Source organism: Scleropages formosus, chromosome 6, assembly GCF_900964775.1.
Source record: "Scleropages formosus chromosome 6, fSclFor1.1, whole genome shotgun sequence".
Classification (NCBI taxonomy): domain Eukaryota; kingdom Metazoa; phylum Chordata; class Actinopteri; order Osteoglossiformes; family Osteoglossidae; genus Scleropages; species Scleropages formosus.
Window position 1 is genome coordinate 34,947,384 of NC_041811.1, and position 23,383 is coordinate 34,970,766.

General features: G+C 48.8%; 3 protein-coding genes across 13 annotated transcripts in view; 1 reads left to right on the top strand and 2 right to left on the bottom strand.

The window, feature by feature from the left end:
* Positions 1-1,952, bottom strand: part of zmiz2 (zinc finger, MIZ-type containing 2) — a 31,267-nt gene extending 29,315 nt beyond the window's left edge. Inside the window, exon 1 of one of the 2 annotated variants that reach the window (XM_018750949.2) lies at positions 1,698-1,952. The gene's annotated coding sequence lies outside the window, so the exon portion shown is untranslated. Of the gene's footprint in view, positions 1-1,087; positions 1,533-1,697 lie in introns of those variants that run through there. The other variant, XM_029253264.1, reaches the window with a different exon arrangement.
* On the top strand, positions 1,127-17,711 carry pargl (poly (ADP-ribose) glycohydrolase, like). 7 transcript variants are annotated; one of them, XM_018750989.2, is made up of 15 exons: positions 1,127-1,205; positions 10,789-11,129; positions 11,617-11,781; positions 11,875-11,946; positions 12,225-12,314; positions 12,955-13,115; positions 13,785-13,864; positions 14,390-14,456; positions 14,569-14,644; positions 15,681-15,828; positions 15,972-16,050; positions 16,197-16,305; positions 16,573-16,681; positions 16,839-16,967; positions 17,051-17,711. In XM_018750989.2, exons 1-15 carry the CDS (start codon positions 1,196-1,198, stop codon positions 17,164-17,166), a joined length of 1,752 nt encoding a protein of 583 aa, XP_018606505.2. In that variant the 5' UTR covers positions 1,127-1,195; the 3' UTR covers positions 17,167-17,711. The 7 variants fall into 7 exon arrangements, with proteins under 7 accessions (XP_018606505.2, XP_018606541.2, XP_018606487.2 ...); XM_018750971.2 differs by lacking the exon at positions 1,127-1,205 and adding an exon at positions 7,048-9,576; XM_018750980.2 differs by lacking the exon at positions 1,127-1,205 and adding an exon at positions 7,062-9,785.
* The window catches only part of ogdhb (oxoglutarate dehydrogenase b), a 31,243-nt gene continuing 25,503 nt past the window's right edge, over positions 17,644-23,383 (bottom strand). For 2 of the 4 annotated variants that reach the window (XM_018750918.2, XM_018750928.2), the window contains 8 exons: positions 23,229-23,356; positions 22,665-22,843; positions 22,192-22,263; positions 21,834-21,959; positions 21,650-21,722; positions 20,999-21,162; positions 19,773-19,927; positions 17,644-18,779 (listed from right to left, as the gene is read on the bottom strand). In XM_018750918.2, coding sequence (XP_018606434.1) covers positions 18,659-18,779; positions 19,773-19,927; positions 20,999-21,162; positions 21,650-21,722; positions 21,834-21,959; positions 22,192-22,263; positions 22,665-22,843; positions 23,229-23,356 — 1,018 coding nt within the window. In that variant the 3' untranslated portion in view covers positions 17,644-18,658. The remainder of the gene's footprint in view (positions 18,780-19,772; positions 19,928-20,998; positions 21,163-21,649; positions 21,723-21,833; positions 21,960-22,191; positions 22,264-22,664; positions 22,844-23,228; positions 23,357-23,383) is intronic. The other 2 variants (XM_018750910.2, XM_018750899.2) reach the window with 1 other exon arrangement.

The window sequence follows — 23,383 nt, forward strand, 5'->3', positions numbered from 1 at the left end:
AGTGTCCAAAGGGTAGCGCACCGCACTGCTGTTTTCCGTATGTCACCATGACATGGGGGGGTGGAGTCAACAGCAGAACACAGAGGCAGCTGCTCCACCTTCATTTCCACATGTACACATGTATTTCCAGCAGTCAGGTGCGTCGTAAACAATGTGCCCACGGCTTTAAGAATCAGGAGACAGCAGAACAATGACAGCTTTCATGCAGCTGCCCTGCCAGGTTATGCAAAGCAGGTGCTATTACAACACATCAGAAGAACTGTTAGAGCAGGAGGAGCAGGGCAGACGGCGCACTGCTGTTATGCACAGGCTAAGAAACATAAAAGAGCACGTTGTACGGGCGCGCGTGCGTCAGAAAACAAATTGAGTGCACTTTGGCTGTAATTTCCTGAAAATCGGCAGTCTCAGTCTGTCTCCCCCCCCCCTCTCTCTCTCTCTCTCTCTCTCTCTCTCTCTCTCTATGGCGCGCTCGCTCTCCTCCGCGAGGAAGGAACATTCCGCACACGCGCGCGCGCGGCGCGAGACTGAGCAGCGCCGCCGCAGTACAGCTAACACGCACGGCTCCTTCCCCGGGGCGGGCGACCGCCTGGCGATCGCGGGAGGCCACGTCTTCGCACCGCTAACGGCGCAAACCGGGCTGCGTCACGTAAAAGCGGGACATCTGCGATCCATTAGATTACAGCGGAGCGCGGGCCGCTGCTCTCCGGATGCCGCGCACCCTGCCACGCGCTGACAATACAGGAGACATGTCATTTGTGTAGCCCTCCGCGAAAGCCGCTTCCCCGCGTATCCGAAAGCGAGCCACTCTGGTCTCGAATTCACTCGGAACGCCGCTGCTATGGAGGGTTGCTGGTCCATCTGCCCCGCAGCTCGCGCGCGCGCTCACCGGCCATGATTAAATGTCCCTGTTGAAGCAGCCGGGCGAGGAGGAGCACATTTTTCCACAAAATCACACGTGTCAGGGCCACATTCCCCACGTAGCTCCACGCCACACGGGCTTCAGCGCGTAAACCACCGCCCCCCCTTCACAAACACGTCTAACGAGCAGAGATGGGAGCTCTGGGCAGCGCTCAGGCGCCTCACTCACCTTGGACTCGAACTGCCCGAGCTCTGGCTGCTGTAGGGGGCTGGCGGTGAAAATCCACTAAGGAACCTTTTCTAGATGATGTCTGTCGCCTTTATACAATGACGGAAAATGGGAGGCGGTGAGTATAACTTTGCACTCTAAGTCTATTGCTGTCCTCCCCCTCAGGAGCGGCGCTACTTCTCGGCCGTTTTCCTTCCGACAGAAGTTAATCCAGCGGTAGTTGAGCCGCGACGCCCCGCGCTGTTCCGAGCCCCACTGCGCGCGCCGACGTGCTTCCGCCTTTGGCTGCTTTCAGCGAGCGCAGTGCGAACGACGCGTCGGGCCGCCAGGCGCGGAGAGCTGGGGCTCCTCGGCCGCCACCGTGCGCATGTACGTCGCGGAGAACAAGAGTAGCCCGCGTGCTCCGACGTAAATGTGGCCCGTTAGGTCCGTGCACTGCCTGCCTCTGCTCTGTGTGCGCGCGCGCGCGCGCACTCTCTCTGTGGCGTGTACACACTCAAGCAGACGGTGTTTGCTCGGCTGCACACCTCCCTCTATTGCACAATGGGCTGCTGTAATTTATTCATGAGATCATGAGGATGGAGGTTCTGTGTCGGAGTGAAAAAGGCACCTTTTTTTTTTTCGTGTGTCTGTGCGCGTTCGTCCCTCCCTCTCCGCCTTCCTGCCTCACTGACTTCCCGTCGCCCTCAGAGCGCGAGAGCAGATGAGGAGTGCTGCTGCAGGAGGAGCGCGAGGCAGCGGCTCGTGCCGCCGGTGCCCTCTGCTCGCCGGCGGGCTCCTCGCGCCAAGCAGCTCGCGCCATTTTGTCTTTTTTCACGCCGGAGCGCCATTCTTCACATCGTTCACCCCCCCCCCCAAGACAAGGCGGCGATATCGCAGCGTGATTAAAAGTGTATCATTCTTTGACGTTACAAGCTCTTTATAGCTAAATTCTTTCATTGCAGCCAGACGTTCATTAATATGACTAGTGTATTAGCAATTAAATTAGTGTGTGTGGTTCGCATCGTAATAAAAGCCCCTGTCCAGAGGGCGCTGTTCATGTGCTCATGACAATTTTAAAAATCTTTCCCCTCCAGCTCCTCTGCATTTTCCAGAGATTCTTGATTTTGTTGTTGTTGTTAGTAGTAATTGTGGTTATTATTATAAATTTTGACAACAAACAATGTACTTTTTTAGATCAAACTATTTGATTGGCATGGACATACTTATAAAATGCATTATTACTGTAAAATTTACACAGAGGACTAAATTCTAACAAAGCCTCACAATTAATAACTTTAAAATCTTCTTCACAGCGAATAGGTTGAAATCATAAACGAGACAACTTTTCTCGTGAAGAAGTCCGTCTGTGCTGGTGGTGTTTTTCTGAGGGAAGTGACGCTCAGGGTTTGGACACGGTGTCCGGGAGTGGGTCGCGGCCCACTACGCATCGGGCAGGAAAGGAGACATGTGGCTGTACTGTGTGTCCTCCCTGGTGGGGGAGGGGAGGGGAGGGAAGGGGTGCGTATAAAAAAGAGTGCACACTGAAGCATTGAGTAACACAAAAGCAAGGTCACGGAAGGTCAAGCCCAGCTACACCCTGCCTACTCATTCAACACGACTCGAAAGAAGAAGGAAAATTAATTTTGGGAAAGAATGAGTCGAAAACGGAGACGGACACGTAACAGAGTACACACGTGGGAAATTAAAGTTCGGAACCTCAGTTACCGCTTTCGCGAGATCGCAATTAAACCAATTACTCGAACTTCTACGAGCCGTAAGGGAGAAGCGCTGCTGTCTGATACCGGACCGAGAGCTCAGACTTGACTGATGATGAACAGCATAAACTCTTGTGCTGATGTTGGTTTTATTTTGACATAAAAAGAAAGCAAGAATTTTATGAATTTCAGTTTCGTGGCGTTGAGAAACTTCATCTGTTCCAGAAATGGAGCACAAGTCAGTTATGGTTGCATAAGACACAGAATATCAACAAGAAAGATGAAAAGACATGTCTGTCTCTCTCCATAGTCAGTGACTGAGTGAGTACTGCTTATCTTAAGGCAGAGTCCCGGGGGTCTGGAGCCTATCCCAGAAAAACCCTGCACTAGGCTGAGCGTGGTATGCCCCAGATAGGAATACAGTCCATCACAGGGTAGATGTAGACACACAAACACACACCCCAAATGGGAAACCAGAGCGCCCAGAGAAAACCCAAGCAGACGCAGCACAAACCTGCACACACTGAGTTATTATGCAATTACCATCTAAGAGAAAGGTGATCCCAAGTAAAATTAGTGTATGCATTCTGAGAATCCAAATTAGTATGAGAAAACATTTTGGCAACCCGAGGCCACTTAACTTCCAGGTATCCAAGCCTAAATCACGGTGCTAGTTGCAACAGCCACTTATTGTTCTGAATTTCTCACCACTCGTCCCTATTGGTCATGTTCATTCATGCTTATGTTGGCAATTTAAAATTCCAGTTACAACCTTTGGATACTCTGTTCTGCAATTTATTTAAGTAATATTGTTTTATGGTGGGAGGTAGTTTAAACTAACACCCACAATTTTTTATTGTATCACTCTTGAGAGTAAAGAGGTGAAGCTTGTTTCAAAAAAAAAAAAAAAAAAAAATCTGAAAAAGGTTCTAATATATAGTGGGAATAATGCAGATTTTTTTTTTATTCTAAGAGAAAGGATAGTAACTTGGCAATGAGGTTGAAAAGGATAGTGAGATTCCGAAATCTAAATTTTATTTGTCTAAGAAAAATATACAATATGATGATTATGTTGAAGGAAAAAGAAAAAAAGTAAGAAAATTACATTAATTGCCTTTGAAATATCCAGAATCAATATTTTTTTAATCATACCAAGTTTTATCTAGTAAGATTACAAAAGCAGTTGACAGTTACATCTTGTGCCTTCAGTTTAAAGAAGAATTGTCAAGCTTTAATTAAACATGTTTTTCCCCGAAGAGCCAAATTGCCATGACTCATCAACCACAAGTCAGAGTCCGTTATATGTACTCATATCACAGGTCTGTTTCTGAATGAGTATCCAGCAGCTGAACACCACGTGAGACTATATCCCTACATCCTACAAATGATCTGTCCTCCTTTGTGGACGGAAAATGTCCAATTTTGCTACGCCCTCAACGCATGACGGAAGTGCCACTTTAAGGAGGGCAGGAAAAGAACAGTCTGTAAGACACTGAGTCAATAGGACACTTAACCAAGCAAAAAGAAATGGGCTGTACCACTTCGAATGGGAGGGAGCGCCAGCTAAAATGAAGAATGGTGAAGGAAGCAGCCTTCACGTTAGACTCTTAAGACGTATCGCAACAAGTATGTCTCGGCTAGTAGTGGGTGCAGCGTACAGAAATTACTAATAGTTGGGAAAGAGTAACACATGAATGAAGCGAGTCCCCAAAAGTCCCCCCTTCCACTCGTATGCAGTGGTGTGTTCCGCTGTAGATGGCCGGCTGTCGCTCATCATGGGAATTAGGCAGCAGAGAGATGCTGCACGGGGGGAACAATGGATCTGCGGTGTCAGTGTTGAGCACCGAGTGTCAATCTCAGCCCTTTTCGAGGCAAAATGTGCAAAATTAGGGCAAAATGTGCTATGTTTTGCCTCAGGGCCCAAGGGTATCTACCTTCCTGTACAGAAAACGGTCATTTTTGTTGGTGACAAGAGTACGAGGGAAGGGCTGTGGTCGCGGTCACGGTCGCCACTAACACTTTAGACATCTTCAGAAAGCACAACCATCCGTAAATAAGGAGGTACATTTCTTTTGGACTGGCACCCACTTCATGATGGTAACACGAGACACCGCCGGTCACTTAAACTGACGGCTACCTCCGATCTGAGGTTTCCCAAGTGGAGAAACTTCACCTTCTAGTCATGGCTTTGGACATGTTGCTGCAAGGTGGCCTTTTCTTGGCTGCAGGGAAGTTATTCCCCAAAACATTCAAGGAAATGCGTTTGTAAACATCACTATAACTGAAGCATAAATGGTGTGACACAAGGAATGTAGGATGGACGTGTCCTCCTCCGCATACTGGAAGTGGTGCAAGAGTGTGAGTATTTAGGCAGCGGGCGCGGGTTCGACGCTTGGTCGCGGCCGACCTCCGGAGCCTCGGCGCAGCAACCTTTTGGATTTGTTTTTTTTTTCCGTGCTGCGTAATATCGATGGCTCCGCTTTACGCGTGCAGAAGACCTTTGAGGAAGGGGGTGAATATGGAAGAAAAAAAAAATTAAGGCAGCCCCGTGCACTGCAGCTCACCGTTGCCCTGGAAACAGTTGCTGAAATTCTTTGTGTTTTCTTCATTTCCACCCCGATCCATACCGGTGCGATGCCCACCACACACACACACCAACCTGACGCAAAGCCTCCATCCAAGCCTGCTGCAGTCATTTAACACTGTCACACTCCAGGGGAAACAAGAACAACCTCCTCCCTGGACACACATGCGACACACGGCAGGGTCAGCAGCGCTCCACTATCGATCCCTGCTGTCTCCAGTGATCAGCGTCATGTCGTCCGCAGCGGTCCACCGCCTCGCCGGTGGGTGAAGCGGCATCATCCTCCAACTGAGAGAGGACGTGCAGCAAACAGCTCCCATGTCTTTGCACGCGTGTCCATGGGGCTCAGTGTGAAACCTGGCCTTTTTCAGTCAATGCTGTTTTTTCACCAGACCACCTCTGCATTCCATTGCAGTGACTTTGCTGCTCTGGACAGCGGAGGAGCATTCCTGGGCACTCGCTGGCCAGTAATAACGGCTCGTCCTCGTGCCACGTGAACGGGCCCTACGGGACAGTCAAAGCCCTTCCATGGAATCCCGTCGAAAGATAAACTGCTTCCCAGAGCCCAGCCACTCCCAGCTGGAGCAGAAACACAACATTGCTGGGTGGGTCCGAGCACGCATGCACACGCGGAGAAAGACCGTGATGAGACAGATACCAAGAAACATGTGTCACCTCAGTGGAACACACACGCACTTTCAGAACCGCTCATCCCATACGGGGTTGCGGGGAACCGGAGCCTACCCGGTAACACAGGGCGTAAGGCCAGAGGGGGAGGGGACACACCCAAGACGGGACCCCAGTCCGTTGCAAGGCACCCCAAGCAGGACTCGAACCCCAGACCCACCGGAAAGCAGGACCGTGGTCCAACCCACTGCGCCACCGCACCCTCCTCAGTAGAGCAGGAGGACCTTAAAGATGATAAAAGCTAACAGGAAAACACTAGGCCACGGTGTTATATTTGAGCAGGCAACACGGGGATTAACCAGGGTTCGAGCAGCTAGTACAGTAAGGAGAATAAGTTCAGTGTGCAGGAAGGGGAGACGTGAGCCAGGAGTGAAAGTGTGTGACCGAAGGGGACACGGTAATACAGGAAGGACAGAGCCCCTTCCTCAGCGCAATTTCACTCTTTAATATTCGTGTGGTTCAGCCAATATTCATCCATTCATTTATTCATTTGTTCATTTGTTTAGCTGACACTTCGCTCCAAAGGGACTTCCAATATATGGTTTCTATATGAAGCTACTTACTATTATTTACCTTTTTACAAGGTTGAGTGTTTTACCCTTGAGTCATTCACGGTTAGCACGTTGCTTGACGGTACAGTACTGTAGTTTAACGAGAGCACGGATGAGATGCACAAGCTTCTGAGCGCGAAGCTACAGCTTTAACCACTCTGCCACCTGCGGCTCAAATGTGTCACCTTCCCGTCATAAGAATTATTAACCTTCATTTAGCTGACACCTTTGTCCAAGATGGTTTCGAATGCTAGACAGTGGTTTACCCTTACAAACCACAGGGTACGGTACCTGGAGCAGGTTTTAGAAGTACCTCAGTTAAGGGCTCCGTATCAGGAGGAGGGATTTGAACCCGGAACCTTCAGCTTGTAAGGCGACAGATCTGAATACCTGGTGCAAAGTGTAAAAAGGGGGGGGGGGGGGCGTGGACGTGGACCTCAGACGTTGATCTTAGAGCATACAGAATTATTAATTGTCAGGTGCCAGAGTGTGACCGGAATCAGGCTGGAGGGGTCATGATAGGAGACCCTGGAATGAGGATGATCATGTGATGTCACTGCGGGGGGGTGCGGGGGGTGCATCGGACACACGGTGAATCTCCCCGGTTAAAACAAGCTGTTGTTCCACCCGCCTGCGGTGATCTCCATGAATGGGTGGGGGTTGGTCACAGCAACAGTGCTTTTCACAAAAAGCGACACACACCGCCTGATTGGACAAGCAGAGGCTGCTCCTGTCCGAGGGGTAATTAGTACAATTTGCCCCAAGCATCCCCCCATCCCCCGTTTCCTTTCACATGAACATATCAGGTCTTTGTCGCAGGATTTAATGCAGCTCGCGTGATGCGGTAAAAGTAACACCTGCAACAACCGTCTTGTGTTTTCCGCACTCTAATACCCTGGTAGAAAAACGCTACCTCCTTATGTCCCGTCATGTAAAGGACATTGCAACTGGCTAAAAGTATCTGTTTATACACATTGTGTGTGTTTGTGTGTGTGTGTGGTAAATATATACTGTAGTACTGTTCAGTTACTAGATCTCCGATTCAGCAAGAATCCCTTGCATCTCTCTTGTTCTTTCCTTTCTCTCCCCCTTGCACCCCTCCCCCACGCTCTTGTCAGCTAACTAACCAGGTCACTTGGAATTTACCCATAATGCATCACCAGCGCTGCCACAAAGCAACATATGGATAGCATTAGAGGCCAGGATGACCCGACCTGCTCTTTAACCTGATGTGTACCGCGCTCTACTCTGCTCCCGCAGCCCCCGGCCGCTCGATCCGCAGCTCAAACAAGGCAGTCACGTCAGGCGCGATGTCCTCTTTCTGTCGGTGTCCTTTCTCCACATTTGTGACGATTACAAAAGGCAACGAGGCGTCGTCACAAATTTTGGTTAATTCCATCATCCACACAGCTGATGGAGCTCAGTGTTATTTGCAGGGGTTGTGATGCTTCCTCGTATTTTTCTTGGCCGTAGCAGGAGGATTTAATGTCCCTGTTTAAACCAGTCGAACCCTTGGCACGTCCCCAGGGCCCTCGCCGGGACAGCGGCTTTTTTTTTTTTTTTTTTTTTGTGCTTTGGGATCAAGTTACATCCAATGTCACTGTGAGGGGCCTCATAACTGTAGCAAAGATTTTTCTTTGTTAATGTTTCATACTTGTGTACAGTTACAAAAATCAACATGTTTGTTTATTATTTCAGATACATGGAATTTTCCATTTTAAATGGCTATACACACACACATACTGTACATGTGTTCATAACTGAAAATGAATCCACTGTTTTAAGTGAAATCTGTCCTAAGAAATTGGTGGAGGAACCTAAGTATGCGGAAGATCTGTTGAAAACTGTGGCTCAACTAAGACTGTAAAAGGGCATAATAAAGGAGATTATCAAAAACAACAATGTTATTATCATCAGCAGCACACAGAAGCTCCGCTCATGTTATGCTGTAGATAAACTGGCAGAATGGGGGGGGCGAACCATTCCCAGTGACGTCATTGCAGCAGATCGCAGTGAGGACAAAGATCGCCATGACAACCCACGGAAGTGCGCGGAAGGTTGGGCTACTTTCCTGCTCATGTTTCCCGCACCCAGAGAAGCGGAACAGGTCTCGAGCCACCGAGCGCGCGAAGCGTCACCGTAGTCCAACGAACGCGCACGTGTCTCGTCCTGAAATCGCACACTGTTTTAACAGCATTCGCGAAGCAGCTCTCTTGTATCCGTTCGTTTACTCCTGACATGCGATCTGTCGAAAAGTTCTCGTTTCCTCTGCAAAATACGTCTCGCACTCGCGATGAACCTGTGACGCAATTAGGAAGCGAAGAGCGACGTGTCGTGCACCGCTGGCTCGCGACCGCCACCTAGCGGCCACATCGCGCAACTTCACCGTCGTTTTCCCCCCTCAGTCGGAGCCTGTTCACTGTGAAACAGTTGTTTTCACCATAAATTAATGGAGCTGAAGTAAAACAAAAAGCTTAATATTGTGGGCACTCTGTTTCATACCTATATGAGCTCGAGACAGGACAGTGCCCGGGGTTCAAGCCCACCACCTGCTGTAGCACCGGAGTTGCCTCAGTAGAAGCGACCCGGCTCACTTGTCAGGAATGTGACAGAGCGCAGTCAGTACCCTGGTAAACGGAGGAAGACAAGTGAAATTCGGCTGTGTTACGTTACATTATGTGCTGGAGTCGGAATCTTCTAGAGAAGTCATTTTCAAAATGATTTTGTTGAGGGACAGCCCCCCCCCCTGACGTAACACATCTTTGTGCTGTTCTCTGAGACGTACGTGGCTTTGGAGAAAAGTTTCCAGGCCAATGAGTGTAAATAAGCGTAAACGTAAACTCGCCCCGGCGCGGATGACGTCATCACTTTCGCTTTCGCTTCGAGGCGAGAGCTCGCGCGATTGGCCAGCGGTGCTGCGTGCGGGGACGGCTCGCGCTCCCGACCGGCGTCTCTCCGCGGGAAATGTCAGTGAGTAACTGCAGACACGTTCACCATGTTCTGGGCCTCCCTGACGAGCTCGCTGCCTAGACGTGAACTGAGACTTTGTCGTTTATTGTTGTTGTCTTCCTCTCAAAGATGTTTCACTCGTCACTCCTAGTCCTACCCTTCGCTTTAAGTACCAATTGTCTTCCTCCTCCTGTCCGCGCCGATCATGTCACGCCTGCCTTGGCTTGGAGGTGGGTCAGTAGCTCCTCGTAACGGGAAGCGAACAAGTTTATTTCCTCAGAAACGAAACCGAATTCACTTCATTTGACTGTGCGCGTCAACTGCGCACAGCACGAGCCCGGGCTTCCGTCGGCGCTGCTCCGCGCGGCCGGTTTTCTCCTCACACTCACAGCCCCTCATTGATTCTGGTAAGTTTTGCGCGAGACGCCGGCGAGTTCGCGGGTGGTCGTCGCTCGCGAGCGCCAATCAGCCGCGGTGACTGATCGACGTGGGGTTCAGGTGCGGCGCGCGGAGGAGCGACGGCCGCACCTGGTGCCACTCGTGAGTCGGAAGGTGAGAGCGGAGTGGCGGACCGGAAGCGGAAATAGGGTCCCAGGGGCGCGCAGGTAAAGTGGCGCGAGTCCGAGTTACGGTGATTGTCCAGGGCGAGCACGTTCACCTGTGGCCTGTGCTCGTCCTGCTTACCGTGGTAAACTGAGTACGCCCTGCAAAGTGTCCGAAGTGCCTTTACGCTCGAGTAGAAATCTCCATGTGTTCACTTTGCTGTAACATACAGGCACTGACACACACAGTGCTGCTTGACAGTCAGTGTGAACCTGCAGGGAAGGTCATTATTCTTGTGTAAAATGTTAGAGTAAACAGAAAATCTAAATCTTAAATGTATAAAATGAGTAAATGACTATGATTTACACTCCCGATTCTCCCTACCTACTCGGTTTAACAACCGGTGACACTCATTTTTACACCTTTTACACTGCTTGTGTGTTTCTACTACACGCACCGCTTCCTCTAAAGTATCATATGGAATTGGTCGTTACACACCTATTTTGTCACGTGAGAAACGCCGATTCTCATTAAATTGCTGTTTCGTGGTAAAAGTACGGGACACAAGAGCTTCGCACGCTTTGAAGCAGCGCTGCACACGCTCAAGTGGAAACTGTGGTTCCGGACGCTTGGAACGTGCGAAGGACTCAAGAAGCCGCGTGGCGGCTCCTCTTGTTCTTTTCCTCTTAGAGATGAAGCGCAACGACAGCTCTCAGGTGAAACCGTTGCTCAGCCCCGATGGTGGAACCCCAGACTCCAGGAGCCAAGACAAGGCGGTCAAAGAGAACCAGATGGGCAGGTGTCCTCTACCGAGCCTTCCGTCCAGCCCCAGGAGGGACGACAAGGCTAAAAAATCACCGAGCTCCCATCGCCACGGCAGCGTCGGAGGGTGGAGCGGGGCGCGGGCGGCAGGAAACGAGGATGACGAGGCTCCGGTAGACGTGCCCTTGTCTGAGCTGAAGAAACTTCCTGCTTGTCACATGGAGCTGGAGAAGTTGTCCTTCAGCACGACCCACACTGTGCTTGTGAATGTGAGCACCGTACCTTTGGCCCTGACACTACGCTAGCGTCTTTGACGCTTTACCACGGTTCGTTGTAAGGAACCCTTGTTGGCGTAGAGGTTAGAGCTGCTGCCTTTGGATCCAAAGGTCGCAGGTTTGATCCCCACCTCCTCTTGTAGTACTATTGAGCAAGGTACTTACAATAAATTGCTCCAGTAAAATTACCCAGCTGTATAAAGAGGTAAATAATTGTAACCTTAACGCTGTAAGTTGCTTTGGAGCAAGGTGTCAGCTAAATGAATAAATGTAAAAATGTTCTGTATCACTGGAACTCCCTTAAAGGAACGTCGCAGAGCAGCTACTGAGTCCGATGAGGGGTTGCGGGTTCGGTTCCCACAAGTACTACTGTTGTAGTCCCAGTGCTGCGTTTATCACGCTGTTCTGTGTCATGCGTTTGGGTGCATTAACCGCACCATCATTTCATTTATTATTATTATTGATGTTTCTGTGCCACCAGGTGAATGAGTTCCATGTGGGACGCCTGCTCCCGCAATCAGGTTCACTGAAATGGGACAGTAATTTTGTGAAAATGCCGTTCTGCGATGCACAGCGTTCGCGATGGGAAGATATCCAGAAATATCTGTCCCATCTGTCAGACGCTCCCTCACCGGCCAAGGTTGAGGTAAAGTCAGCACTTCGTTCTCTTTACCTGCTGGTGCTTTGATGAATTCCTGCTGGACTATGTGCATTAATTCTCCTAAATGTCTTTTTCCAGAAAGCCATAAAGAAATACAACCCAAGCTACAGAGACCAGTGGACCTTTGATGCTCTTCATTGTTTCTTTGAGGTCAGTGGGTCAGACACGTGGACGTATGAGCTTCCTCAAAACCTGCGAAGAATCTCAGCTGCTGAAGTTCAGCTATGATCTAGATGTGCTTTCCAGGCTCCGGTACCAGCAGACGCACTTTGATTGTAAAGCTCCGGCATTCTGTTTCCGACTGCTTTATGTAATGTTGTTACTTAGAACACCCGTACGTCTATAATTGAAAGTAACTGCATTAAAAAAAGGTTTGATTTTTTTCCAAGGAGTGACAACTGAGCACCTGCATCTTATATGTGTTTTAGTCGATACCCGAAGACGAAAGAGAGACGGTGTTGCACACCTTGTCGAAAATGGCCAAGCTGGCTCTGAAGTTACCTGCTCTGTGCCCCAAGGTAGGTTGAGGTGGCCTGATGTTGCCCACATGCTCCAGTAGTACATGAGGAGTACAGCTCTAAGTGGGCGGCGTGCAGTGGGCTGTAGCGGCGGCGTCGCGGACGAAAGATGGTCTCGCTGAAGTGTGTCGAGTTAATACAGCAGTCCCTCGATTTACCAAAGTAATCTGTTCCGTTACTCTGGATAAAGAGTTTGTAGACGGAAGGATGCCTTCATGCTAAAGGCTCGGGACGGGTGTGTGGAAAAGCCAGTCGCTCCTCCACCGTAGAATTGGTTATTATGAATTACATTATTTCATGTATTTCCATTTATTCGTTTAGCGGATGCTTTTCTCCAATGCGACTTACACTGTTACGGTTACAATTAATGACCAAATTACAGCTGGATAATTTTACTGGAGCATTTTAGGGTAAGTACCTTGCTGGAGGTGGGATTCGAACCTGCAACCTTTGGGTGCAAAGGCTGCAGTGCTAAGCACTACTTCACTTCACTAAGAATGTGTTGAGAACAGGTTCAGTCTTGTACAAATTCGATATGATGCATCGCAGGGTGCTTGCGGAAACATTAAACCGTAACAACTGGGCTCGCGGTTCTAACTTCAAGCTGTCCCGTCCCGCCACGCCCCACCCTGTGTTCCAGGCCATTCCGCTCCTGAGACGGGGGACCAATTGCTCCATCACGCTGTCCCAGCGCCAGATAGGCTGCCTGCTGGCCAACGCTTTCTACTGCACCTTCCCGCACCGCAACACCACCCAGCGCCACTCGGAGTACTCCAGCTTCCCCACCATCAACTTTTCCAGGTTGGCCGCACCCATCGGAGGAAGCAGTCACTTGCTTCCTTCCATTACAGTGTTTCGGGTTCATGCGCGACAGCTTTCTGTTTTTTCTTGCCTGGGAGTATGTTGCATCGGGCATTTTTCAATGTCTCCAAGTAACACGAGTAAGATCAGAGTGACCCTAAAGAACCCCAACCCTGAGGTCTATGAGCTCCAGTGCAGACTCCTCTTAGCTACTTCTCACTCTTAAATTTGCAGCATCACTTGTTTCAATATGCGTTTTATTTTGCGATCGTCAATTGGTCATGTGACCTCTTGATGAACCAGTTGAGCCGATCTCTACTCCAGTGCAAGTTCTCCCGTCAAGTTCCAAACTGTACGTTTCCATCAGTCCACCTCTCAGCCGACTGTACACTGTATATGTTCCTTATATGAAATATTATATCTTTGCTGTGGGGAAAAAGTCATTCGCCCTGTGGGTTTGCATGGGTTTCCTTTGGTTGCTCTTCGCAGCCCAGACATGTTTCAGGTGAACCGGTGACTCTAAATTGCCCCCGGTGGACTGCTTCCCCATCCAGGATGTACCCTCCCTTGTGGCCCATGCTTCTGGGATCGGCTCTGGACCACCGCGGCTCTGCACTGCACCGCGCCAGAGGTTGATTAAAATGGGACAAAAATGTGTTCCCTTTGCAGCTTGTTTGGTGGTTCATCAGAGCGGAAGAACCAGAAGTTCAAAGCGCTGTTCAACTATTTCAGAATCATAACAAGTGAAGGTACCGTGCTCTTCCGTACATATGTATATATTCTACTCCTCCTTGGTGTGAAAAATATATGTAAATATACATAGTATTCATGTATAAAATGATTTACACTCCTTAGCTACTCAGTTTAACCAGTGATACTTGGGCTTTGTTTATTTTTATACCTTTACACTGCTTGTGTGTTTCTACTACATGCACCATTTCCTCTAAAGTAAGATATAGAATTGGTCATTACACACCTATTATGTTACATGAGAAACATTGATTCTCATTACATAATTTCATGGTAAAACTACGGTACACAGGGTTCACACACTTTCAAGCAACGCTGTGTTTCCATCCATCCTTCCATGGTGTCTTGGTACAGGTGAAGTCTGAACCCAAGATCACTCTAAAGTCACAGTGGGAACATTGAGTAATTTTGGAATGTTCATCATATGTCGGTACCGGTTTACCGTACGTTAAAGTACAAATACGGTGCGCAACAAAGAAGTATGGTCTGCTGTGCTCAAGTTCACCTGTGGTTTTCTCCTGCAGAAAGCTGTCCCTTTGGACTGGTCACCTTCCAGAGATGCTGCCTATCGAAGCCACCCGATTGGAGGAGGTAATTTTGATTCATCGCACAAAAATTTCATAATGGAATCGGAAGGGTTGCATTTACTGCTAATTCCTCCCACATCGTCTTGTCCCGTCTCGTGCCCACGAACGCTACGCAGAGAATCGGCGATGTTCACCAAACTTCACATCTCCTCCAAAGGCAGCATTGAAGAACAGGGCACAGGAATGTTGCAGGTACATCCAAGTAACGACACCCTGATGTGGTAAAACTGTGTAATGTGTTTTCCGCTTTTTAACTTCCGTTTTGATAGAACCCACAGACAGTCACACCGCGTACGTTTTACGATGGAGTCCACCTTCATTTTAGAGCCCCTCGATTTTACGGACCGCCCCAAAAATATTCTAGAAAGAAATAGAAGAAATAATAAGTATTGGAAATAAATATTTTAGGCATGGGGAAGTTACATTTTTGAGGAAAAAATTGTAATTATTACTTTGAGCAAATAGCCAGGAACGTATAAAATGTTTAGAACAATTGAGGCTACCTCTCGAAAAACAAGCATCCTGCCATCTCCACCATTGGCTCCATGAAGCTCCAAGTGTTCTCTTTGAGCGCTATGGGCGACGGCGTGCGTTACTCAGAGCTTTCTGCGTGTAATTCGGCACATTTGCCATTTAATAATAGCTCCAGAAGTGAAAAAGAGTGTAAGTGAAGGCAGCTGTAACACAAAGAATGTTCGCTAGTCGGTCGGGAACCTGAAGTGCCAGAAGAGCCGGACAGGGGGTTTGGGTGGCAAAGCCGTGTGCCGAGTTCCTGACGTGAAGCCGTGCAAAGAAAAGCTGTCGGAGCAGAAATCAAAGTCTGCCGGCGATGTTTCCCTGTCTGGTGGTTCTTCAAGAGATGAAAACGAAAATGAAATTGGCTACAGACGAAATACCAGACGAAGCCGCATGAGTCTACGTACAGGACGGTGTTTATAGTGTGTGTTTCAGTTACAGTACTGACTTTAATTTCATTAGACATGCATTGATGTATAAAAGTGTTACAATAGTACATATTTCAGTATACAGTGCCATGGTAAAAATAGTACGCTTTTGATTATTCAGTCACCTCCTCCCCCACGTAGTCCGGAGAGTCAATGGATGAGGACAGACGGTACCGATAAAGGCGCTCTGGGTTCAGTCTCTGCCGATGTATCCACTGCGCTGTGTGTGGTAGTCGTGGTATTCTACTGTCTTTCTGTGGTACTCTTGGCTGCTGCGATCGCAGGTGGACTTCGCCTGCAACATGGTAGGAGGCGGTGTGCTGAGCTCCGGCCTGGTGCAGGAGGAAATCCTGTTTCTCATCCACCCTGAGCTGATTGCGGCTCGACTCTTCACCGAGCGCCTGGACGACGTGGAGTGCCTTAAAATCACAGGTGAGAGCGGGAGTCGGCCTCGGAGGGGCGGATCCGCTCCCCGACGGAAGAGCTATTGGAACGCAGCCGTGTGCTCGGTGCGAGTATCTCTAGCGATGAGTGCGCTCATCACACGACAGCTCCCGTCTTCACTGTCCCCGCAGGAGTGCAGCAGTACAGCACCTACAAGGGCTACAGTGACACCTTCAGATATACGGGACCCCACACGGACGACACCCCAAGGTGGCCTCTTAGCGGAGATGGACACCCGCCATAGCTATACCTTCAATGCACCGTTTGCGTGTTTAGCTACAAGAGCAGGGTCTCTAAGAGAAAGACCACAGGTGTTTACAGGAGTGCCAAGGGGGTAACGTTGTGTTTCCCTGCAGAGATGAATGGAAGAGACTCCAGAGACAGATAGTCGCCATCGACGCGGTATGCTTCACGAGACGTAGAGAGCAGTACTGCGTGAGCAGTGTGTGCCGAGAGCTGAACAAGGTTAGTCTCGCCCACTTGCCCGAGTAACAAACGGAAAGGTCGCTGTGCTGTGGCGCAGCCCAGGGGCTGTTTGGTTACGTGGCCATGGTTGTACGGTAAAAATACACCTTAACGAGTCACAATCAGTCCTGGCAAGCAGGATATCCTGACCTCATTTGCCCAGAAGCTTTGGTGTTTGTGTCAAAATACGCTGGTGTCACTTTCAGGATGAGGTAAATCACCTTTTCAGAAGTGAGACTTTTCCTTGTTCTCTCCCTGCTCTCCAAGGCTTACTGTGGCTTCCAGGGAGACTTCAATACGCCCCCCGACTACCTTCCAGCGGTTGCTACGGGCAAGTGGGGCTGCGGCGCCTTCAACGGTGACCCTAAACTCAAAAGTAGGGGACGGGTGTGATCCGCTCAGGGTTGACGACTGGGTGCACAGCGGCCTGGATTTTACACTGTAATTTCAAGGATGCTGAATTTACTGTAACATTTAGAAGTTTAAGTGTAACGCACGTCTCTGACGACTCCGCCGTTGTCATCCCTCCGCAGCCCTCGTACAGCTCATGGCCGCAGCCCTGGCCCAGAGGGACGTGGCCTACTTCACCTTCAAAGACGGACAGCTCGAGAAGGATGTGCAGGAGATTCATCGCTTCTTAGTCAGCCGAAAAGTCACCATAGGTGAGCGGGACCCCCGAGTGCTGTATATCAATACACCGCCTCCCCCACAAACCCCTCCCTTCACGGTTGTGTCCAATCTGCAGGACGCCTCTACCACGCGCTGGAGAATTACTGCTCTCATGTTCATCGGACCAGAGAGCTTCCAGACCTGTACAAGTTCATCAGAGACAACGTCACCGACACCACGAGTAAACACTAATGGACGGCTGGCGCTCGTCACACCACTTTACCAGTGTTAAAACTCAGCAGATCGAAACGTGGCACTGAAGTACGAAGACTGCAGGGGGTCCTCTGGGACATGTTTTGGATGGGTTCTAATCAGGTGTGAGAGATTGGCCCCATACAGCCAGGGGGCACCGGCTGCTTGTAGACATAACATATTTACCCCTATGAAGTGTGGTGTAACAGGCTGTTGTATTTTCTACTCAATCTCTATTTAATCAAGCAGATTCTTTGACTTAAGACAAGGACCTGAGCTTTATAATTTCTAATATTTTAATGAGTAAATATTAACAGCTGTTGGCAATTCCTCTGTGACACGCTATGCATTACATGTAGAGAAAAGCAAGCAGACAAAAGCTACACTTGTATTTTATTAAATGAAGCGAAGTACAGCAAGAATGTAAATCACCAGTATGAAAATAAATAAATCCATTGTCAGATCAGATTTTTTTTTTTTTATACAAGTTCCTGCTAAAATGTCACGTTAATAGAGGTCAATAAATTAGTGCGGTTCTTCTTCAAGCTGTTTTTGGTGTCTTCAATATTTGCCACAAGTTTTTGGCACAGGAAAAGGAAGGAAAGGTGGGGGTGGGACAGGGCATGACAATGGTGTGCAATCTTCCGCTTTCCAAACAGCAGCACTTCTGAGAACTGGAACGTCAGAGTGAAAGCGGAAAGAGGTGCTAGACCGAACCCTCGCTGGCCCCTCTCCTCATTGCAGGGACTGTAAGATGCTAGTGAGCTTGTTGCTATGGGTAGAGGGAGAGGGTAAGAAAGCCCTAGGATCCTGAGTGAAGTTGCGTGCTAAGGAGGCATCCTGCACCTGAGCACCAGAGGAACCAACTCCTGACGCTCACCTTCCGCAGACCCCGCTGAACCACGTCCATTCAGCTCCAGCCACTATGAGTTGCAGATAACGGACACCGAGTACCTTTTAGCGTAAACATGCCGAAAGGCTCCGCATAGGAACCGTTATGAGTGGCGTTACAAGTCTCTTCTTTCTGGGGAACTTCAGTTCCATCAGCAGAAGTTCTCCAGAGCTGAGAGAGCAATCTGCTGACATCATCCAGAACCTGTCTCACCGCTTCGGTTGTGTTGGAGTCAGTCGCTCACGTGAACACTGAGCGTGGGAGCCTCTGGACCAGCTTCCAGGAGACTGAATCCAAGAGCATGAATTGGGGCAGAGCAGCTGAGGACACAGCGTGTTCTGGGTGGGGGCGCAGGACGAATTCTGGTGTCGCACACCGATCTCATGGAGATGTCAGCAGTAGGATGGGTCACTGCACTGAAAAAGATACTGGCCGCTGCTGGGTGGATGGGTCTGCTCTGAGACACCAGTGAGGGCGCAAGGATGGGGCTTGCGAGATGGGTGAGGGTCCTGGGTTGGTGGGCAGCTACACATATGTGGCATGGAAGCGGTCATTGGGGACAGGGAGGAGAGGAGGCTGGGGATAACTAGGGTGAGAGGGCTAGGAGTGGCCCTTGAAAGCATCCAGCTTAAAGGCTGTATCCAGGAGGCGCTGCAGCTCCACAAGATGAGCCTTCTTGTTGCCGGTTGCCGGGGCTGCAGCAGGATCTCGACCCACGTACCTGACACACAACATCGGAGGGAACGGAAAGAAACTGACTGACTGACTGACTGACACACGTACATTCGCTTCTTCCAGGGTTACACTTCGAGAAAGTTTCACACAAAGCTTCAACAGACAACAAACACTCCAACATCTACATCCATCCAGTATGACAAACAGGTTGTGACAGCACTACATCACCGTGCGACACCTGTTCCACTAACTTCAGGCCTATTAAAATATTCAGTCATTTAACAGACAATTTTCTCCAAAGCAACTTACAATGTTAAGCTACTTAGTTTGATTTACCCATTTATACAGCTGGGTAATTTCACTAGAGCAATTTAGGGTAAATATCTTGTTCAAGGGTACTACAGCTAGAGGTGGGAATGGAACCAGTGGGTCCAAAGGCAGCAGCTCTAAACACTACACTACCAGCTCTCCTGTTTCAGAACGGTTTTAAAACCCAGTTTAAATGACAGAAGATAACGATGCGTCATCTCCACAACCTCCCAATCGATACTGCTGACGGATTCGACACGTAAACAAGTATGATGTTTGTCAGCTATGGGCTACTTCATCTACACAATCAATAAAAACTCAACGATTCAATTTATTTAGTTAACTGTCCACAGCTATCGTTCACATCGCTACACAAAATATTTTGTCAGTCAACATTGTTATGAACTTCAAGCTACGGAAAAACTAACAAAAACGAGTGAAAAAAACATTGTCTACAAATGGCTGTTCAATATTGTTCATTAATAATTTGCGCCATCAATGTACAACATTCCTCATCTCATTTAGGACGACTGAATTCGCTACTGAGCGCTAAGGATGGAGAAACAGGCCATTTTTGCTCACCAGCAGACAGACATTTTAAGTTAAACGAAAAAAGTCTTTGAAAATTTGAAGCTCGTACCAGGGGGTACCGGTGCAGTGATATATGCCCAAAGGATATTTCGGCTCGGAGCACTGCACCGCAGCAGAGCGGTGAAGGGAAAGGCCTTACCAGATAGGCCGGGCTTGATCGGTGGTGGTGCGGAGGCGGGGCTTAACATAGTCGTAGTAGCCCTGGTTCTTGTGCTCCTCCTGGCACCACGCAATTTCTGCCTGTGGAAACTTGTCTGTCTCCGCCTTGACCAGGTCAAAAGGGAACGGGGAAAGCTGCAAGGAGAAGACAATGGGGCTCAGCGTAAAGGTAGCACCAGGCACTGGCCGAAGACTTTCAGTTCGACTAGCAAATGGCTTCGGACAAGACACAAGTATACAACACACACACGCTGATTGCACGAAAAACTGGAATTTACTTCATGTTTAAATTCCAGTCAGCATGGTGGCACGGAGAGTAGCGCTGCTCTCTCTCAGTACCTGGGTGGTGCAACAGGATGTGGGCAGGGTAAGCTGTACACTGTGTACACTGTAAGCAGTGTATCTAGCAGTGTAAGTCACCTTGAGTAAATAAAGCGTGGGTTGACAGTGTTCACTGGCAGTTGCTTTCGAAGAAATGTCTGCTAAATGAGTAAATGTAAATTACTTTTCTCCAAAGCAACTTACACTGTTAAGGTTACAATTATTAACCCATTTATACAGCTGGGTAATTTTACTGCAGCAATTTTAGGGTAAGTTCCTTCGGCAAAGGTACTACAGCTACAGGTGAGGACTGAAACTGCAACCTTTGGGTCCACAGGCAGCAGCTGTAACCACTACGCTACCAGCTGTCCCTAAATTACCAGAGGTGATTTACTTTACCTGTTTTGTAAACAATTGTACTTTTCAGAATAATTTGATACTTAGTTTCTACTTTTCCTCAGGTAGATTTGTAAAGAACTGTGTACTTTTACTCCATTACATTTCTGTCACCTTTTTGATACTTACAATTTTTCCACACATTTCGCAAGGCACCCCAAGCGGGACTCAAACCCCAGACCCACCGGAGTCTGGGCCCAACCCACTGCGCCACCGCACCCCCTCATTAATATTAAAGTGAACCCTAAAAAATGTGTTTCCAGTCACACAATTTCATGTCTTGTGTTGATTTCATCAGTCAAGTTCACTGTAAGTAAGTTTAGTGTCGACCAATCAGAACGAGAGTTAAGCTTCATCCCACCTGGACTGACAACCTAGTTCACGGAGTTTAAATATTCTCAATGCATATATAGTATAAACTATATTATTAAACAATACTATAGTATCGTAAAAGCAGAGAGAGGCACTTGAGCTTGAGAAGTTGAGCACCTGCTCGATGCGCGAGATGGCAACTGTGTCCTCCATGCCACGGCTCCTGCGCTCCTTTACCAGCTCATAGTAGACCTTCCCCGTGCAGAAGATGAGCCGCTTCACTGCCCCAGGATTTTTGCAAGTAGAGCCATCATCTGGGATCATGCGCTGGAAATGAGTGCCTGGATGTATGGGGTCACAGAGAAGACCAGGCATTATCCCCAACATAAACCTCGAAAAAAACTGCCACGTATGTCCCAAGCCCAGCTGAGAAAGGAGGAGGGTTGGGCGTGGTGCTAGCTACCCCACACCATAAAAACCTTGCCAGCTACAGAAACACCAACAAGGAAACTTCATGACATCTCAGCTCTTAGGGACACCTGGAGTACCCTTGTTGGAGGCCTATGACCCAAGAGTGGAGGAAGGCATAAATGAAAAAGAGAAGAAGAAACCTTCAAAAGAAAAACTAACACACCAAAAGTCAAGTTTCAAGAAAATTAAACTACCATTAAGTATAAAGACAGAAATAGAAAAGAATGCCATGGATAGAGGAGACACTCTACTACAGCCACTAACTCAAGCCACACTATATAAAAAAGCTTAAATTTCCCAAGTTGGTTGCTCACTGCTTCACAGCAAACCCCTTTCTCCTTCCTCCTGCCGTCTCACCTGGCAGCATCTCGTCAAAGCTGGACTTGGCTTCCGGGTGGCGCAGGAGGGACTTGGGCGTGAAGATGATGAGCTGTGTAGGGGTTCGGGGGGGAAGCAATTAGGATCACGTCAGCCAGGGGAAGGGTGGGGTAGCATATCGTCTACACAGCAAGCTTCCTGTAAGGCAGAAAGTGACGCTCACTGGCTTCCGGAAGGGAAGGAGAATCTGCCGCCGGAGCACATGGAAGTAGTTGGCTGGGGTGGAGCAGTTTACCACAATCCAGTTGCAGTCATACAGCTGCCTAACGGGTAAGTCCTCCGTGATTTTCTGCAGCAAGAGTCAAGAAGAAGATGCACATTGGTGTATGATTGTGCTCTTCATATTACTTGTTTCATTCTGAATGCCTCAACCTGTACCGTTACACCAACATACAGTAAAAGACTGCAAATCTGCGAAAATTAGTAGCAAAACACCCCTTTCTTTAGTTCTACTAACATCCACGTGGCGTAGAACAGGGACAACAAGGTAATGTGTTGTGCAGTAATGGGGAGTGGCTTACCGGGAACACGTCCGGGTCGTCATTGCACATCTGCAAGAACCTCTCTGGTCGAGCGGAGGAATGTTCTGGGCCCTGTGGGGGTTGGGGTCTGTGTTAGCAGCACCAGCAGGATCCTCTAGCAATCTAGCAAAGTCCGACAGTATGTTCTCCAGCCACTATTTCACCACACTTTGTTGAAGGAAGCAAGTAGCATAGAGGTGAACACCTCCACATCCAAGGGCTACACACAAATCCAAGCTGCAGAAATGCTGCTGAAGTGTGAATATTCTTAATATGTTTACACATATGAACTGTGTGCTCATTTTCAGGCATGAAGTCAAGGCCCATCCTTCCAGGAAACTAATACTCATCCCTATTGAGCACTTCTGGAAGTTTCATACAACTACGGGAATGTCTATATTAGGTAGCCACAAGACAACAAGCAGTAATACAGCAGAAGTAGAGAGAACGAGAAGCCAGGCAGCAGCCCTCACCATGCCCTCCATGCCGTGGGGCAGAAGCAGTACGATGCCATTCTGACGGACCCACTTGGCCTGACCGGGGCAGATGAACTGGTCGATGATGCACTGGGCCATGTTGTGAAAGTCTCCAAACTGGGCCTCCCACAGCACCAGGGCATTGGGACTGGCCATGGCGAAGCCCAACTCGAACCCTGTCGACGGAAAGACCCTAATAAAAGCCCTGAGGACATCAGGGCTGTCGCACACCGACGCTCCACCTTTCTCTCGCATTTCAGAGTTTATCATCACTTTATTTAACATGCAGCAAAAACAAATAAGTAATCAAACAAAATTCGCATCAACCGTCATCCAAACACTAACTTGTGAATACAGTAAAACAACCATGCCAACAGGGTGAATCTTTACTCCTATTCCACAAGCATTATAAAGGTACGTGAATTTAAAAAATTAAAAAAAAAAAAAAATCAGGGAAGAAAATTAAAGGAGGAGGAAGGGCAGGCAGGAGAAAAAAAAATGAACAAAGACCCCTGGCACAAGAGGTGCAGGTGGACGGGGGTCTGCGACCACGGTACTGACCTAGTACACCATACTCCGACAGGGAGCTGTTGCATACAGTGTAGGGGGCCTGGTTGGACGACAGGTGGTTCATGGGGATGCAGGTCCTCTTGTCCACATTCTGATCATGCAACACATGGTGACGATGGCTGCAGAGGGACAAGGAAGAGTCACAC

Coding starts and splice junctions, on each gene's coding strand:
- pargl (XM_018750971.2), top strand. CDS start 9,420: ATGAGTGTAAATAAGCGTAAACGTAAACTCGCCCCGGCGCGGATGACG. Junction 15,829..15,971: donor GGAGTGCCTTAAAATCACAG/GTGAGAGCGGGA, acceptor CTGTCCCCGCAG/GAGTGCAGCAGTACAGCACC. Junction 16,968..17,050: donor CAGCCGAAAAGTCACCATAG/GTGAGCGGGACC, acceptor TCCAATCTGCAG/GACGCCTCTACCACGCGCTG.